The sequence below is a fragment of the Phytophthora ramorum genome, assembly GCF_020800215.1.
Source record: "Phytophthora ramorum isolate Pr-102 chromosome Unknown Phyram_PR-102_s0016, whole genome shotgun sequence".
NCBI lineage: Eukaryota > Oomycota > Peronosporomycetes > Peronosporales > Peronosporaceae > Phytophthora > Phytophthora ramorum.
Window position 1 is genome coordinate 1,157,344 of NW_027150662.1, and position 19,193 is coordinate 1,176,536.

A 19,193-nucleotide genomic window follows, 5' to 3' on the forward strand; every position below is an offset into this window, starting at 1 on the left:
ATACGCGCCGGTTCGAGGCACAGTACGGCTCTGTCCGAGAAGATGTGTCCTATTTCAGCTCAGTTTCCAATTATAGGCGGGACTTGTCTCACCGGTCAGCGTAATTTCAATAAAACGGCGCTCGAGCCGGTAGCAGTGAAGTGCCGTGCACTGGTCACTACGCGTCCCTCTTGCCATGCCGTCCACGCTCACCAAGGCCGAGACTGAGGACTTCGCGGCGGCGGAAGTGCCTCTGCAGGTGCTGGACGACAGCTCAGCACAGCCTGCGACGCCACGCGACGGCAAGAAGCGCAGCAAGCAGCGGCGCTTCACGTTCAAGCGCGTCAGTCGCACGCACGAGGTCATCGCAGAGGACGCAGCGGCCCTCGCGTCACCTGCGTCTTCGGCGTCCTCAGACAGCACCAGTAGCTTGAGCACGGAGACGAGCATTAGCAAGCACCCGGTGGGGCCGCAAGACTTTGATCTGCTGTGCGTCATCGGCCAAGGAGCATTCGGGAAGGTTATTCAAGTGCGCCACCAGCCGACGGATGAGGTTCTGGCAATGAAAGTAGGTACAATGGGTAGATGATCGTGAGTTTGGTGGGGTGGTGGAAGATGAGCGCGTTCTGACGAGTGGGGGATTCGTTGTTTCTGTTGCAGATCGTGTCGAACAAGTACATTGTGCAGCACAACTCGGTGTCGTACTTGCAGGCGGAGAGGGACATTATGACCAAGATCAACCACCCGTTCCTCATCAGTCTGAGATACGCGTTCCAGACCAAGTCGAATGTGTATCTGGTCATGCCGTTCGTGGCGGGAGGAGAGCTGTTCCACCACCTGCACAAGGAAGGCCTGCTGCTGGAGAGCTCAGCCAAGTTCTACGCTGCCGAGATGGTGCTGGCGCTCGAGCACTTGCACTCACAGGGTATCATTCATCGGTAAGGTTGCTGTGCTCGCCTTGTGGTAGGCGACGGTGAACTCCATTATGCCTCTCTTGTCTTGTTGTCAGAGACCTGAAGCCGGAAAACGTGCTGCTTGGCGCCGACGGACACATTCGGCTCACGGACTTCGGCCTCGCCAAAGAAATGGCAGACGTGAGTTGAAGCTGCACCACTGGAACGGCTGGTGTCGTGCTAATTAGCTCCATGGGATGTTGCAGGAGGATGATTCGACGAACACCATGTGCGGCACGAACGGTAAGCACCATGTGTCCATCCTGCAGTGCAATCGGTTCCTGATGTGAGGGTTTGCTGCTGCACTAGAGTACATGCCGCCGGAAATGATTCGTCGGAAGGCATACAACCAGGCGGTCGACTGGTGGGCACTCGGCGCACTCATCTACGAGATGGTGACGGGCTACCCGCCATTCAGACACAGGAACCGCAAGAAGCTTCACCACAAGATTCTAAATGAAAAGGTATGGAAATGTTCAGTTGCCTTGTACTAACCGATTCGCCCTATTGTTTTGACACTAACTTTAATGGGCCCTATCCAACCCGCGTTTGGCAGCTTCCCCTCCCGAAGTGGCTTGGGAATGACACCCATTCGATCTTGAAGCAGCTACTGGAGCGAAATGTCGACAAGCGACTGGGCTCCGGCAAGTCAACTATGTTCCAGGTGAAAGGTGTGCAGGCCATCAAGAAGCACGCCTTTTTCAAGGACATTGACTGGCAGCTGCTCGAACAGAAGAAGATCCAGCCGCCGATCCTGCCCAATGTTATGAGCAACACGGACACCACGTACTTCTCGGAGGAGTTCACGACACAAGCCGTGGGACGGCGCAGCCGCATCGATAGTTCCAACGCTGGTGGTGACTCGAAGAAGCTTTTCGCGCGCTTCTCGTGGGTTGCGGACGACGTACCGAGTTTTGCGGATATCATTCGTGCAGGAGCCATGGAGGAAGGTGCCGTGCGTCAGGACGTTGTTGCAAAAGTCTCGCTTGACAGCCCGAACACCCCCTAAAGGGCGAGCGCACCGGACAGGTAGTAGTTTTCATATTCAGGTTAGACCATTTCGTAGTAGCTCCGCATATCTGGTGCGTATATTCTGCATGCATCTCCAACTGTTTGAGAGAAATCGTTGTGAGTATCGGAAATTATTCTTACATGTAATGTCGCCCAGCGATAGACAAGAAAACATAGTATTAGTAGTGGTACCTCCCGCAGTGGTGACATTCCGGTGGAGGAGTGCGAGTGGCAGATGATCGGTCTGCTGCCGCTGTTCAGCCCACCTCGACACGACACGACCGACACGGCCGACATGGTGAAGAAGGCCATTGCTCTGGCATTGCGGTGAAGGTGACCAATAATATCCCTCTATTGATACTACTATTGATACTACTACTTATAGTACTTTGCAGACTGCTATCAAACCAACGTTGTTTTAACCTAACCACAGCAAAATAATGTTTCAAGTGAATAAAAAACTTACGCAAATAATAAAATCCGCCGGCGGGCGTTGTCAACCAGTGAATGCAATGAACGAGGCTCACGTTTGCGTCCGTTCGCCCGTTGGTATGCCACACTCGGCCATTCTGCTTTCGAACTCGATACAGAGGCGGTGTCGGCTTTTTTTAGCTATGGGTCACAGCCTGAGTTACCATACAAAACTCAGGCTCTTTGTGACCTGTCAGCGATACATATGTTAGGAGGCTAGGGGAAAAGGGTAACCAATCAAAAAGTGTGATATTGTGTGAAATCGTGTTACTGTTGGCACATTTCAAATCGTGTGAATCCATGTGACACTACAAACGTTAAATCATGTGAAAGTGTGTTACCTGCGCCGTGCGGCACGACTTCTTAGCGCGGTTGTGCGACGCGTTTTCTTCCCAGTCACCACCGCCTTCGTCCCCGTCGCCGCTGCCTTCTTCGCTGGCGCCCTTGGTTTCTTCGCCGGGGTCTTCGCCCCGGAAGCCTTGGCCTTCGCCGGCGCGCGACGGCGCTTCTTTGACACCACATCTGCTGGCACATCGTCGGCGGTAGCGGCCTCATCAACAGCGGCGACGGAAGCTTCGTCAGCGGCGTCAGCCTCTGCGGCGACTGTGGTCTCGGCAGCAACGGGCTCCCTGGTGTCCATTCCTTCGCCATGCATCTCCCCTTCTTGCCCTTCGTCCTGGTGCTCTCCTTCGCCCCCCTCAAGGCTTGCGCCAACCTTCTGGACGATCACGCGCAACCACCGCTCTAGCCTGTCCAATCGGCTTTCTTCCACGCATGATTCGCTCTCGTTCTCTTGAACTTCTCCATACGCCGCATACAGAGACGAACTCCACACTCTGCCAGTACCTTGACTGCCGACGACGTGTATCCTGAAGCTAGCATAGCGGAGGAGCTTGTTGCAGAGCCACTCCCTCCCGCTATCGGCGTCTGAGCACGGATAGGTGCAGCGGAGAGTCTGGATAGCCTTTGCGGCTTGAGCGTGCGTCTTTGGCATCTTCCGAACTGAGGGGGAGAAGGTTACTTAACACCTTTATGCTGCAAAATCACAAAAGATAATCCACCTGTGATTTCGAATTATTTGAAATGTTAAATACACCTAATTAATATTATTTAGTGTAACACTGTGATTCAATGTGAGAACGTGATATAAGATGAAACAGTGTCACATGTTATACCGTGTCAAATACCGAGCTTGCTCCTGCCTTTTCAATCCTTTTTCTCGTTGCGTCCAGCATCAACTGCACTGGCGCTTTTTCTCGAGTACTTGAGCAACCACTACTGGCGGCACATGATCTCTCGCAGATACAAACTCAATGGCGTCATATAAAACCTTGCGCCGCTTGTAGTACTGGCGTTCTGCGTCACTCGATCTCCATTTCGCGCCACAACCCGACTCCAGATCCTGCACCGCCGGGCCACCAGCGACACCCCTCGTGTATTCCGCCCAAACATCAACCACAGAGCGCAAACCTCGGGTAAGGCGATACACGGTCGGCGGCTCCGTCTGACGCTCGCTCGGCTGTTGATCTTGATCAGATGCTAACACCAGCTGGAATCGGCCACTGACAAGCGAGCAAACTAGGGTATGCGTAGCACGAAGATAGTCCTCAATAGCCATCAGTCGGAGCCCAGTGCTGACAAAGTTACTTTCCAAAACGTTTGTAAGAATTCGTAGAGCGGCACGTACGGTGGTGATCAAACCTGTATCCGATTCACTTTGTTGTCGCTGTAGCTGTTCCTTCGCAAAGGCTTGAAAAGCATCGGTAGAGAAGAGAGCATGCTGGAACAGGGGGTGCATTGGGTACGCCTTTTGAAGAAGCACTGAGTCCTGAAGCACCACATCTCGCAAATTCGATAGTAAATGGAGAAAACCATGGCCTGCGATGTCGCAATTTTTTCCATTATCAAACTGAGGTTGCCATGTGTCAATCCAGGGGAACACCGGAGCTCGTAGAGTCTCTGGGATAGAGCACTCAGCACGCGGGAGAAAAAATTCCCCACCACCTGCATTAAAATCCGCTAAAGCCCTGACAACTTCACGAGGCAGAGTAGTCAGATAACAGCCCTCCATTTTTTCGTTGTTCCATCGACCACCTCTTCGGATACTGGCTTCGGATGCGCCCATAGCTTCGGCTATGATGCATGAGCTTGTTCTACGGATGTGGGTCACCTGTTATATCAATCAGAAACAGTGTTAATCAGTGATTCACATCGTGTGATTCCATGTGATTTATGGTGACCTGTGAATATATGTCACATGTTACTAAATAGCACATGTGAATCAATGTCACTTGCGAAAACACGTGTGATCTGGTACCTTTTTGCTGTTGACGCCGCACGCCTTCAACGCTTTCTTCAGCCCACGCTATACGAGATCTCGCGGTCCTTGATCTTGCCATCAATGAGCTGGATGTTGTACCACGACGACCGCTCCTGAAGATCAGGGAACGCCTCCCCGAGCACATGAAACCGCCAGAAGAAATACATAGCCAACGCTCCAATCGGTCACACCATCACGTCGCGATGCCGGATGCAGCCTCCATACTCGATCCGGCCGAATTGGTTCATCTTGCCTTGATCCATCACGGCCAGGGCGGCCACGCATGTCGTTGGGCCCTCGTTCGGAAGCTCCATAGAGAAGAGGTCCGGCAACTGTAGATTCCGTGTTGTCTCTCCTCGCGCCATTTGAGCGTGTCCAAACAGTAGATCGACGCGATCCCGAAGCCCGCGTCCCGATTTCTGCGCCATGAAGTACTCAGCAACGTTTTTCAACTGATCAATCGAGTAGGTGTCTTGAACAGTTCCCTTACCACGGTCGTCGAACTTCTCGCGCTTGCGTTTGGCTCGTTCCCGCTTGTGCGTCCGCAGATTCTCAGAGAGAGCTTTTCCGCGTGGGTGGGGCACGGGTTCAACCCCTAACGACTGCTACGTGCTGTACAGGCCAACCATCGCTTTGACGTACCCTTTCAGGCCCTCTGCGGAGAGGGGGACGACCTCTCCATTTTCCATGCGTCGTGAGCCTCGCGGACGCACCACCTCTTTCAGAAAAAGCAGAAGCTTTCCCTCCGTGACGATACTACCGTCGACGAACGCTCGGGTTGTACACCAGCCTAGCCATTCTTTCTGCTTCGGCTCGTAGCTGCGCCTGGTGTTTTGCGCACGCCGCTGGAGGCTGTCCGCTACAACTTGCTGCACGGCGCCTTGGACGGCGGCGTTGTTGGCGATCGCTCGTGCTGCGTTCTCCGCCATCGGCAAATCTTGGAATGAGTGGATGTCCGGTCCGCGGCGCCCCTCTCCCAGAACCGCCCTTTCCCAGATTTTATTTCGTGTTATTCACACGCTTTCACAGGTGCTCATTAAGTGTGAAAATGTGTGATAATTCAACACAACATGGAATGACATGTGATTGATATTAACACGGGTTCTCAATGTAACTTGTGCTAGTTGATATTATAAAAATAACCCTAACCTCAGTTGATACATTCTGTGTCTATTCTATTTATGCACAAAAACAGCCAGTGTCTGGGCGTGACTTCTGTGACTCCCAGTGACCTGGGTCACGACATGGCCGTCGACACAGACGAGTGAAGTAATCGATTCTTATCAAAAACTAATCGGGAGTAACCACGTCACGCTGCGGCGCTGTGTAGTACGCCGTGTCGATTTTCTCCAGAATGTTCGCACTAGGCTGCTACACCAGAATGTATTAAAGAGCAGCCTCCACCGTGGAGTTCACGGGACAGTACTGTTCTCGTCTGGCAGACCACGAGCAGATCTTCAACTCGTTCGCGATCTAGCCGGCTCAACCCATATATAAGGGTCGTGGGTTCCTTCACTATCGAGCACCGTGCCCACTTTACTAGTGGACTGGTAGTAGTGTGTCCTGTTTTTCCGAGTCTACGATTGGATAAAAGCACTTTTAGCCAATTGAAAGTAACGGTTCGTTTATGTACTACCACAATAATACAGAACGCTATGTGTGACACACAAGCTTGGCTTAAACGTGCACAAGAGCCGCGCTTGCGGGAGCTCCGCTCGGCTCGTTGAGTCATAAGACCAACCAAGGTGTCCAGGGTTCAGACTCTGGACTTGCAGTAACCATTTAGTCACTCTCGGCTGGACAAACACTGTAGGGAGAGGATACACATACAGTCTCAGACAAGTCTCCTTACAAAAATTCAGTACAATGCTGTTGTTGAATCAAGCACATCCCAGGATACACTTCAGGATTTGGGTTTGATTCGCTGCGTTCTACAAAGGCATTCGCAACGCTCCTGCGTGAGAAACGGTTGCAAACTCAGGGCGAGGCACTGCTTGGCATGCTGAAAACCTCGACGCTGGGCACCGGTTTGCTGCTATTAGCCTCCGGCACATTGCTCTTTTAACACCTGCCCCTTCTGAGACTGCATATGTACATGTATCCATTCGTAAACATGTAAAACCGTCGTTTCTATGTTGGTCATCAATGCTCGCGGAGCATTAGTCAGGGCAGCGTCATCAGTGCTCGCGAAACATTGACTGTACGATAACAGCTCTCTCAATAAAAGCGATTCCCCGTATTTTTGATCAATGATGAAAAATAGACAAAATAGGTACTGTTTAGCCCACGCCTTCTGACGCAAAAATCGTTAGTTGGCACCACTAATCACGTACACAAGATAAAAGCGCCTCAGTGATCAGGGTTATCCCATCAAGGGAACGTTATTCTGTGCACTAATTACGCTCCGTATGCAACAAAACTGTACCAAGCTAGAACCGTCCCAGCCCCACAGGATATCTCGGACTGTGTATAATATTAATAACAGCGCACGCGTGGAAAGCGGGAACGTGCTTGGCAGAGCTCACTTTCAAACCCTTTGCGCCAACAACCAGCTACTTCTACCTTTCCAAGCTCCAGCGATGAACATCGGACGGCTCTTCACCGTCGTGGCTGTCGCGCTCTTCTCCGTCGAGGCCGTTTCCATTGCCCACGACGAAGTACAGCCGTTCCCTCAACCGGATCCTGTTACCATCTCCGAAAAAGCTGGTGTTAAGTTCAAGATACCACTCAATATTCAAGAGGGATGCGCTTCGTACCCCGCCGTGAATGCTGCGGGTGAAACCAGCGGAGGCCTCAAAGGAAGCGGAGGTATTTCCGGTTGTGAGCTTTCTTTATTGGGCTCGCAGGTCTACGGCCGTGCTGAATGGTACAACGACGTCTGGGCCATCATGTACGCCTGGTACTTCCCCAAGGGTTTCTGGGATAGCACACCATGGTGGCGCCACGACTGGTCTAACGCTATTCTGTGGATCGACAACCCCGCTCATGAAAACCCGAAAATCTTGGGTCTATCCCTATCGACGTCCGAGAACAAGTACGGCAACAAGAACACCTATCCACCTGCGGAAAATAGCACGGTGCCAGCCCTTTGTCGCCAATTGCCGTCAGGCGCAAGTGCTGCATTAGTGACCTCCGACGTGTGTGGCACACCGCCGCCTGAAAACCAGGATCTTATCATGTGGAGTCAGCTCACCGACGCAGCTCGTGCTGCGCTGAACGACCAGGATAATTTTGGACGCACCGAAGTACCGATTAGTGACGACCACTTCCCCAAACATCTCGAAGAAGCGTGGCCGTTCTAGTTGTGAATGCTGCGGCTGTTTTCTACGACGACAAGAACAACCCAGACGTCTGTGCATTGCTCGGCGCTTCAATGGAGGAAATCAGCAGCTTCATATGGTTGTTTTAGGCCAAGCCTTTTGAAGAAAGGCTTGTTTTGTTTTCCAGTGAGGTACATTGGTGTCACTTAGCTGCCGGAGTTGGTGCTAGACGGACAAGCGGGCAAGGGCTGCGAGGTGGCCTGAGTCTACTGAAGGCTGCACGAGGGTAGACACCAGTGGGTGTACGCCCTAGTGGTTAAGTAGGCGTACGTAGTCGACGTTGGCTGGGTAGCCGTGGAAGTGTTGATAACAGTCTGCGCAGGAAGTAGAGTATTAACATTAAATGACTGAGAAAATCGTACCGATTTTCGGGATTTTCTTAAGGCCATATTCGCCAATATTAGTTAAAGTCAAGTCTGAGCGGCGCAAGATTGTTGAGACTTACCATAGAGATACAATGAGCTAGAGAGTGCTCCTGTTTAAGTGCCTGTTTGTCCGCCACTGTTGTAAGTCTAGGTCGATCTCCACCATAGACATAAAAATTTGCATCATTTGGCCGAAACCTTAAACGGAAATTCAAACCACGTGGATTACATATCCTTGAATAACAGTGCTTTATCTCACTAAACACAGGAGACTAGGCGTGAAGGAGCATACAGCTACGCGGAATGAGCCGTCCAAGACAGCTTCTTCGTGAAGGAAAGGAAAGCGTCCAGAGGCAACATGCCCCCCGTTGTCGTCATGTTGTAGAAGTAAGTACCACTGTATGGTACAGGTTATGATGCAAAAGCTCTGCAATCAAGTCGGGTTCACACCAAAAGCCGCGGCCAAAATGCCTCCTGGACGCGCCGGCATTCGCGCTCCAATAACTTGCATGTCAGAGCGATTCTGAGGACAGGGGCTCCACCATTTTAAATGTTTAGTGCGATGACCAAATTGCAGAAGCATCGAGTTCACTTTTGACCGCATTCCGAATAAGGGACATTTCCGGTATGTTAATATGTGTTTCTCAGTCATTTAGTGTTAATAGCAAGAGAAGTAGACATATTAATCTGTACTAAATGACACCTGACATCGCTGATACATTGCTCTATCTGATATGAAATCGATCCACCGCAGCGAAATGTATGGTGTACATTTGATACCTGCCAAAAGCTAAATCTGATAGCCCATTTGGCAGATTTGATACTGTCTAGCGAGGTCGGAAGGTGCTCGTGATCGATGTTTGAGTAGCTTTCGCTTCTTGCACACGTATTTCCTCGCGCACTCACGACTTCAGTTTCCCAAAACATTTCGGCAGTTTTTCAGCAAGATCAGGGTGTTCTATCACCAGCATAAACATTACCCTGCCTGTCATTTGTTCTAGGAAAACAATCTTGACGCTCTCACTCTCGCTGTCTAAGGAAAAATCGGTTGGCGGGGCGGCACCAACAGTCTCGATAAAAGCAAAGACACTTGCGTCTCTCACCTCTACTTCGGTTTCTTTTTGGTTTCCTCAAGTGGTGATTGTAGCGTGTACTGGCGCTACCGTCTACTTTCCATACGCAGCATATATAACTCCAAGTACTGCAATACGGGCGGCACTATCGCGTATCACCTAGGCATCCAGTTCGTCAAGGTCATGGACCGTTGTGGCACTCTTACACTCGTCAAACAAAGAGCAGGAAATTGGTGGCCAAGACCGCCGATGTCCATGTGGTCGCCAGGGTTGATCGAAGACGAGCGTCTTCGCCTTGCTGTCGGGTTTTCCAACGCTGTAGCCGCCTTCATCAGTGGTGTTCAGAGCATTCCGATCAACGTAAACTGCGGGATTGTGGTGCCGGTACCCATCATGCCCAAAGCCGTCATTAATAACAGTGGGTCAAGCTTCCAAGAGTTTGTTTTGGTGTTCGATAGCAAGCCGAATGAGTGCTTCGGCACTGCTGCGTGTAGTAAGATTTGGAGGCAGTATGCGCAGATCAAACAGAAATTCGAGAACGACAACTCGTTCAAAACGGCCGTGGAGAGGTCCGAAAGGCCCGAAGTAGTTGATGCTTGGAGGGCCTTAGATACTGGCAAGGAGTTCAGCCCCTCGACATCGTTCGTGCTCGGCTTGGCTTCGATTCCTCCAGGCACACACACTGTTGAAGGCGATTTCAGTACCCTCAAAGGGGTGAAAAGCTCACACCGTGGCTCATTGAGCAACTATGCACTGGAGGACCAGCTTCAAGCGAGGCAGTTCTTCTGCGTAGTTCCTCTCGCCGACGAGATCGCCAGCGCAGTCAGTGAAATCGAGGAGCAGAACGTTTGTGACAATGTAGTCGCTGAGCATACGTCCACCCGGCGTGCAGGGTTTATCGAAGACACGTTACATCACCATGCCTTCGCAACACAAGTACCGCAACCAATCCACGAAGCAAAACCTGCGGCGCACGATCGGCCTGAAAGGGATGTTGTAATACAAGGTGGCCGACGAGCGAGCCACATGCGCTGCTTTTAGTCGTGTAGTTCGGAATAATTCAGTGCTAATCTCGCAGTCTTCATATTCAGGTTAGACCATTTCGTAGTAGCTCCGCATATCTGGTGCGTATATTCTGTTTGCATCTCCAACTATTTGAGAGAAATCGTTGTGAGTATCGGAAATTATTCTTACATGTAATGTCGCCCAGCGATAGACAAGAAAACATAGTATTAGTAGTGGTACCTCCCGCAGTGGTGACATTCCGGTGGAGGAGTGCGAGTGGCAGATGATCGGTCTGCTGCCGCTGTTCAGCCCACCTCGACACGACACGACCGACACGGCCGACATGGTGAAGAAGGCCATTGCTCTGGCATTGCGGTGAAGGTGACCAATAATATCCCTCTATTGATACTACTATTGATACTACTACTTATAGTACTTTGCAGACTGCTATCAAACCAACGTTGTTTTAACCTAACCACAGCAAAATAATGTTTCAAGTGAATAAAAAACTTACGCAAATAATAAAATCCGCCGGCGGGCGTTGTCAACCAGTGAATGCAATGAACGAGGCTCACGTTTGCGTCCGTTCGCCCGTTGGTATGCCACACTCGGCCATTCTGCTTTCGAACTCGATACAGACGCGTGAAGTAATCGATTCTTATCAAAAACTAATCGGGAGTAACCACGTCACGCTGCGGCGCTGTGTAGTACGCCGTGTCGATTTTCTCCAGAATGTTCGCACTAGGCTGCTACACCAGAATGTATTAAAGAGCAGCCTCCACCGTGGAGTTCACGGGACAGTACTGTTCTCGTCTGGCAGACCACGAGCAGATCTTCAACTCGTTCGCGTGCCAGCCGGCTCAACCCATAAACCACTCCGTTCCGGATAAATCGCAAAAAAACTGTTTTTTAATGCTCAATCGATAAATAGTAGTATACCGGTGCATTTTACCGGTTTGGAGCGGCGCGCCAAGTTTTTGCGGTTTGAATGGTGTGCGGGCCCTCGCCGGGTGACTCGTGCAGGTGGCAAACGATCAATTGGAGTGGCGGAGAGCCCTCATCTACCGGAGCGAGAGTGGTTTCAGCTCAGTTTCATACTAGATTTTGCTTACCTCAAGCAACAACGCACGAATACCAAGGCCCCAATTTCCAACTAACTTCGGCCATCGATGCGCACCCGCCACACAAGCAACGTTACCTCCATGGACCGCCAGTGCATTGTTGTCAATTTCTCCGAATGGCGGGACCCGAAGGCAAACTATCGCGAGGCGCCCTCAGTGCGATTGCTGTGTGCTATGACATCCAACCAAGCACTGCGTCTCGCCTGTGGCAGCGAGCGAAGGAAGAGTCAGAGCTCACAGGCTCTACGTTGCGCTGTCACGCATGCATCTTAGCGGCCGCCACACCGAGGACCTAAGTGAAGAACTGGAGAAGCTGAGTCAGATATATGTTGCTACGCGCAGTACGGTGCGATCCGCTGCTGCTGTCTGTGGAGTGCCACAGACTACCCTCCATCGACAAATTAAAGGAGGCGATCTGCGCAAGATGACAAGCATCTTGAAGCCACTGCTAACTGAGGCAAACCACCACGCCCGATTGCACTTCTGCGTGAGCCATGTCAGCATGGACAAGCATCTGTTCGCCGACATGATGGACACTGCGCATGATGACGAGGAGATATTTTACGTCACCGAAACTACCCGCCGCTTCTTGCTCCTTCCCAGTGAGACCGCCCCCACACGACGCGTCAAGAGTAGAAGGTTTATCACGCAAGTGATGGTTCTTGCTGCGGTTGCGAGACCTCGGGGCGAAGTCAATACCCAGCCGTATTTCGACGGAAAGCTTGGTGTATGGGCTTTTGTCAAAAGGTCCCGGCTCAGCGTTCAAGCAAACGACGTCCAGCAGGAACACTAGAAACGAAGGAAACCACTGTCACCAAGGAAGCTTACCGCAACGTGCTGATTTCGCGGCTTCTACCTTCTATTTGCGCTCGCTGGCCGAACACCAGCGATAAAATTATAGTCCAGCAAGACAATGCGCCCGCTCACATCAAGGCCAACGACCCCCAGTTCTGTGAGGCCGTCTCTCTTTGCGGATGAAACGTCCCTGACCTCAACAGTTTAGATCTAGGGCTGTTCTGCGCCATCTAAGCTTGCCAACGCCTGAAAACCGCCCGAACGCTGGACGAGTTGATCGACGCAATCACATAGTCGTACGGGGAGATGATATCCGACACCATCAACGCAGCATTCCTTAGTCTACAGTGCTCAATGGACCAGTGCATTCTCCAGCGTGGTGACAACGACTACAAGTCAAGACACTTGAAAAAAAGCGTAGCAAAAGCGGGAGGGACTTCCCCTCTCGATCCGATGCTCCGACGAAGCCGCAGAATACGTATCAAAACCATCTGCTATGTAGCGAGGATTCAATAATAAAAGCAAGTATATTTCCTTTGCGATTTGGCCGTAGAGACTTTAAACCGGTATCGTGCGATTGATTCGGATGGCGTTACTGCAACACAATTACAACAAAACGACAGGCCTAGCTGCAACACAACAGGGTTCGGCACCACTAGGAGTACCGCACGACAGCAACACACGAGAAGGATTTGAGCACGACGCGTAATCTATTCCCGATAAGTTACAGCTATCGTAAAAGTTACGGAGGTGATTTGCAGATATTCTCAGTAGACAGCAGATCCGACGAGATATCCGAAAGAGTTTACAGCGAAGGACGACGACACATGAACCAAAGCAACAGCGCCTCCAACGCCGCAAATATCGAGCATTTGACTCCTTTAGCGGCCCCTCCCCCTCCTGGCAATCACCGCCACTACTCTCGTGCTCACAATACGCGTCTGTGCAAGGAGCTACTGCGATCTAGATTGCAGCATATTGAGCGGATGGAAGAGAAATCGCAGATATTGACCAAGTATTTGCAGATGGCGCTGGGCGCACATGAAGAACTTGTAGCGATGTTTGCCGAGGAAAAAGAAGACACAATGCGTCTGTCAGTCGCAGCCGGAGCGCCCGCGCTCGACGCAGGCTACGTGATGTCACACACTGTGGTGCTCGAAGAATGCTGCAACATTATGCTAGAGAAGCAATAACAGAGGACACATAAACACAGAGTGAAGAGGAATATAGGCTCATCGCTGTAAGGCATTGATGTTAGGCTAAAACAATCCATTCGATCGGCACCAGTTACTTCATAACAGTTGCGAGTAAGTCTACATCGGTATCTGCTACTGCTCGAGCGATCTTGTTGGTTCTAGTTGTCACATCTGGCTGCGTGAGTATCATCCACATGATTCGTAGGCGCATGACAGCAACATCGTCGCGCGTAATAGTGGTCTGGGTCAAACAAAAACTGTCCTTCATCATGGAGTACGCTTGGGCTATACATAGCACGCCACACGACGTTCCGTCAGGTTGTTCAGGAACGTCGAGCCACACACCACTTGCGTCAACCGGGTGTTCCGCCGTTGGCATTGTCTCGTTATGCCATTCTCTTAAAAAGTTAGCCACCGTCCCTTCGTATATATATTCCATAGTAGCTCGATATTCATTGCTGCATAAAGGTTCTTAATAGTACGAATTGATGCGGGGGAAATCGTGCTGATAATTCAGGTGGACATTAATGATTCCCCAATGGATATCACTTAGGTGGACGGGCAGCCCAACGTAGTGGAACCTTGAAATCCTATCCGTTGGTGGTTTCCCATGCCCAAACGTTGGAGCGTGCGAATCCATAGTTTAGCAGTCCCCCAGTGAGTTGCATATGCAACGAAGGCTGAAGTCAATGCTCATAGCATTCAGCATTCGATCTCGCGCCAACATGCCAACTAAATTGATTCACCTTTACTGTGCCCACACCACTAGATAGCCGAAACGTGGAGCCGAGACACGCATCGCCAAGAATTTTAGTAACATCGTCCGCCAGCGCTTTGTGTTTTTCACTTGCTGTGCTTGGGGTCAACTCGTCCGAATCAGTTTCCTCATCAAAAAGCTCTGGGGTTGCCAATATGTTGTCCCATTTGGTCGAGAGAACCCAATCCATGTCTGCCAACCAGGCGCCACACTTTCTGCGGATGTCGTACGATTTCATTCGATAGACAGCTTCACTAAGTAAGCCGGAAACACGTAAGCGGTTAGTAAACTAAAGCAACACAACCAGCACCACAATGAGAGCAACACAACGTTGTACGAAGCAACATTGTGAAATTGCGAGCACCACAGCAACACACATCTGACGAACCTGGTGAAGTTTGGCGTTCCCCCCGGGAAGAAAGCGATTATCTCTTCTGTTGTACCTTCGAGGTGATCCGAATCAGAGACATTGCCGAAGTACTTCGACTGCTTCCGTTTCACTCTTTCTGCTTCTACTACCGCGTCCAATTTCGTTACCAAGGTATTGGGAATCACGTAATTATAGTCATAGTCACCACTACAAACATATTCACGTCTGCACCGTGCAGTACGTGCGCCCACGAAGTCATCCTCCATGATAAGAGGGTAATTTTGAAGCAGCTCGCTGATGTGATACCTGTCATTGGTATTACAGACCCACTCCAGTACCCGGGACAGGGGTGGCACACGTTTATCCGGAAGCGTCATGGCCGCTAGCTTTTGCGGTTTAGATGTCGTCTCCAGTCGAGCTTGCTTCATTTTTTTTCGTCGATTGTGCCGGGGTTTCGCTTGGGGAAACTTGAGTACTTCTACTTGGCCGTGTTTTCGAGCGGTAGATTTGGTTGGATATTGTCCTCCCTTCGCGTGATCTTCTGCTTTGGTCGGTAGGTTCTCGTGAGTAGGCAGCGGCGTCTTGGTTGGGCACGTTTCTGTCTTCCGTCCCCACGTTTGGGTCAGTGTTTGGACTGTGGAAGAAGTGATAGTCCGGCCACCACTGGAACTGGAACTTGATCTCGCTTTAATTGTTGGAATCTTTATGAGACCAGCAGTTGGAGTTTCCATGTCGTCTAGAATGTATTCTTGTTTCACATCCGCAAGCTGAGCGTTTGCACTAGTACCACATACTCAGTGTTCCTGTATCTCTAGCTCCTGAATCATGTTCATTGTATCGATGAGGTCTGCAGGAGTAAAATCAGAAGCCGTATCACTTTCATTGTCGCCCTCAAGATCACCCGACTCATCCGATTCATCCAATTCCATATTTTCATGTGAGACTGCCGCGGTTCCCGCTGAGCTAGCTCCCAGTTCTCATACTCTTGTCAATAATCTCTCTCCACGATTTCAATGCCATCTAGAACGCAGGGCCCGACAACCCCGCGAGATGCTCCATTACTAGCTCAAATGTGGCTTTTGCATAGCAATATTTCTCTTCCGAGGAGAGAACCACGACATTTGCACGCTCACGCCGCCGCATTTTCACGTAGATCACTCGGCGGTTAAGCTGACGAGATTCGCCCTCTTTCCATGTCGCAATATGCGGTTGTGTTGCATCTAATGTCACGGCTTGTGTTGCTGGTTGTGTTACTGTAACGGTTGTAGAAGGTTCTTGTATTGCTTCAACGGCTTGTGTTGCTCCACTATTTTCGTAGTCGTCTGCAAACTGCGTCAAGCCGTCGTGTGGGAACGACTCTCCAGTGTTTCGCAGCTTGTCTTGTGCAGCCAGAAGCGATGCTACCCCACCTCTAAAATCGTCATCCAGCTTTGACATTACCGCCATATCCCAGCGTGGAGGAACGCTTGACGCCAGCATGTTCTCAAATCGGTGGACGCGGGCAGCAATATACATCAGGTGCTGGCAAGGCAAGTTGTAGGTGCAGTAAAACAGACATGAGCAGGACTACTCGAAGTCATTGCACTGATACACATGCCCCCATATGCTTACTTCCCATTCACCTACTTCAGACCCTCGCTTAGCACACACCATGTTCTCAGAAGTGACCATGAAATGGTCCCATTGGCAGCGAACTTTTGCAAGTGTGTCGTCGCTCAGATGTTTCGCCACGAGTGTAAGAAAGTCTAGAACGCATTCAGGTTGCCGAGATGTAGTCAAGTGCTTGCGGATAGCAGTGATCTGCTGTCGAATAATTGTGGCTTGGTCCACTAATGGTTGAGTCGATCTGTGGCCTCTTGCCAAGAAGAAGTTTGACTTGGTTCCAATTCGATTCGATCCGATCGTGGTGTTTCCAGCGGTGAAGAATGTACCTCGGACGTGATTTGCCCACATCGGGGCACAGGTTTTCCAGTTTGCTTCAGAAGTTCAGGGCACTGTTTCGCACAGGTTTGAGTAAAAATGGCAAGCTCAGATTCAAAATTTTCCTGTGTGTTACTGAAATCAACACAACAAGCAGCACAATAACCAGCAACATAGAGAACAACACAAATATAAGCAACACACAGAGCAACATTAATACCCTGAAACGTGCAACGCAGCACATCCGTATCAGTAGATCAGCTTCGCGAAAGCAGTCTCCATCGAGTCTCTCTGCACCATCGCCAGGTCAAATTTGGTCCTTCGACAGACCTTCCGCCAATAGGTCAGCGCATGAAATTGACAGAGAAGAACAGTAGCAGCAGGAAAGGCCTTTTCAAGGACGCGCCATTCAACAAAATCCTTGTCGATAACGATGGTTTGAATGTCGTTCCAAGACGGATTTCTACGCTTGAAAAACTCAATGATGTGCTCCATTATAACCGCCTTTTGGTCAAGTGCCAAGAAGTCAATCACGGGAATTCCTCTTCCTGTAGCGGAGGTGACAACGAGGCTGCCTATATAATACAACCAAATCAAAGTCCTGTTAACATGCCTCCTATCCAGGTGCAATAAATATCAGCTCACAAATGTCGCTATTATCAAGCCGATACCCCAGGTTATTAGTACCGTGAGTCCAATCCATCACCAAGCTGTCCCCCCATTGCTCAAAGCAACGTTTTTGTATCGATGTCTGCATCGCAATGACGCAAGTGATATCCATCTGATCCTGAACAAGCAGGACGTCGTTTTCACAATCCTCTCCAGCAAAAGAATCCAGGATAGCTTTGGATCGCTCAATGGTTGTCGTTCCCAGTACACGTTGCAGAATATTTCGTGTTTGCTGCGGCGTTAGAACCATATCTGTCCTCATACCAGTACAAAAAGCAATGTTAATAGAGATAGTTAAATTTCGCTACTACTGGTAGACAATAACAACGATACAATAGAGAAGCCAGATTCACCAGAAGCACCCACCAAGCTTATCCGACAAATATCGGTTAATGTCTGCAGTGCGCGTCTTCATTTCGGTCAATAGACCCAGTTCTTTGCGGACCTGGGGTGCAAGAGGCATCGGGTTTGCTCCGCGGTACGAGTCAAAGATGATTTTGTTGGTTGTGTGGTTGTGCAGCGATATCTGTACATCAATGTTCGGTTAGTATCAAGTAGATGGTTCCGATAATACTGTAGGTGCACCTCCGAGCCTGGAACAACACACGCCTGCCACTTGACCTGCCCGTCCTCGACAATCTTCTCCGAACGCACATGAAATCCTGCTTCACATCCGGTATACCTCGAGTCATGATCGCGTAGGCCCTCACCACGAGAAGTCTGTGAAGCTCCATGCGTACACCACATTCGCTTAAATTTGTACGTCATTTTGAGTGGAAGCTGTGTTGCTCCAGCCCGACTAAATTGACATAAAGTGAATTTTTAGTGTGAGCAACACAAGACCTAAAACAACATAACACGTACATACCTGTTGTGCTTAGCCCGGATTTCGGAGCTTCTAACTCGGAAACACAAGTAGTTCTTGACCGCGTAGCTCTCCAATGTTGCTTCAAACTCGTCCCAACTGTCAACGCTTTTTGTGGTAGCTCCGGCACATAGTTTGTGACTGGTTAATGGGCTTTCTTCATTTTTTCACGGCCTGCCCAAGTTTTTGTTCGACGTGTTGGCTTTCGGGCGGGTTGGCGCGTATGGTTGCTCTTGTGTGGCATTTTCGCCTTTCGGCTATCACTATCCGTCTCGTCGAGCAACGCTCTCGTTCTTTTTTTCTGTGACGGTTTTGAGCGCGCTGGTCCTTTGTCTCGTTTTGATCCAGCTTCTAGCGCTAAATAAAGGAACCCACCAACGAGCAGCAACAAAATCAAGCAACATACGCAAGCAGCATAATAATAGCAACACAATAATAGTAAAACGACTCACAGGAAATGGTGCCCTCCACAGTATCATCACGCGTCTTCTCGCGAGCAGCATCCGCCGCAACAGCATCGCTCGGGTGTTCGCGAGCACCAACATCTTCATTCAGGTCTTCAAAACCTAAGCAAACAACACAAACGATCAAACAACATAATGAAACAACACACTCACGTAACATAGCCAAACAACACAGACCGTCAACTTACGGGACCTGGTCTCCTCCGCAGCGCCACGCTCTCGGTTGCCGACGGCAGCGTCGTCCACTTCGACGGCATCCACAGCGTTCACGTTATCATCATCTAGTCCATCGTCCGGGTCATTATCCGGTTCGTAGTTGTCGTCGCTTTCAGTGTCCTTGACGAAGCCATGAGCAGCACGAACGTAGTCGACCGGCTTTTGCGCTCGAAGTGACTCGCGTCGCTCTGTAGCAAGCGTTAGCAGCATTAATCACGCGCGTGTTAGGGCCCAGGATGTACCAGCTTCTCCATCGAACTTGCTTACTCTTGATTCCTCTGAACGTGTGCCCACGTGTGCCTTCTTCGTCGTACTCGGCATCT

General features: G+C 50.4%; 3 protein-coding genes across 3 annotated transcripts; 1 reads left to right on the forward strand and 2 right to left on the reverse strand.

Moving 5' to 3' along the window:
* Positions 1-175: 175 nt before the first annotated feature.
* Positions 176-1,941, forward strand: KRP23_13060 (Serine/threonine-protein kinase AtPK2/AtPK19; the record flags this gene model as incomplete). Its single annotated transcript, XM_067883725.1, has 6 exons — positions 176-547; positions 640-917; positions 989-1,073; positions 1,139-1,175; positions 1,242-1,396; positions 1,489-1,941. 6 exons carry the CDS (start codon positions 176-178, stop codon positions 1,939-1,941), a joined length of 1,380 nt encoding a protein of 459 aa, XP_067739144.1.
* Positions 1,942-2,751: 810 nt separating this feature from the next.
* KRP23_13061 (uncharacterized protein) lies at positions 2,752-3,408 on the reverse strand (the record flags this gene model as incomplete). The annotated part of the gene is made up of 1 exon (XM_067883726.1): positions 2,752-3,408. The coding sequence occupies one exon, from the start codon at positions 3,406-3,408 to the stop codon at positions 2,752-2,754; it is 657 nt and encodes a 218-aa protein (XP_067739145.1).
* A 15,175-nt stretch (positions 3,409-18,583) lies between these two features.
* On the reverse strand, positions 18,584-19,191 carry KRP23_13062 (uncharacterized protein; the record flags this gene model as incomplete). The annotated part of the gene is made up of 3 exons (XM_067883727.1): positions 18,584-18,756; positions 18,843-19,058; positions 19,113-19,191. 3 exons carry the CDS (start codon positions 19,189-19,191, stop codon positions 18,584-18,586), a joined length of 468 nt encoding a protein of 155 aa, XP_067739146.1.
* Between the last annotated feature and the right edge of the window lie 2 nt (positions 19,192-19,193).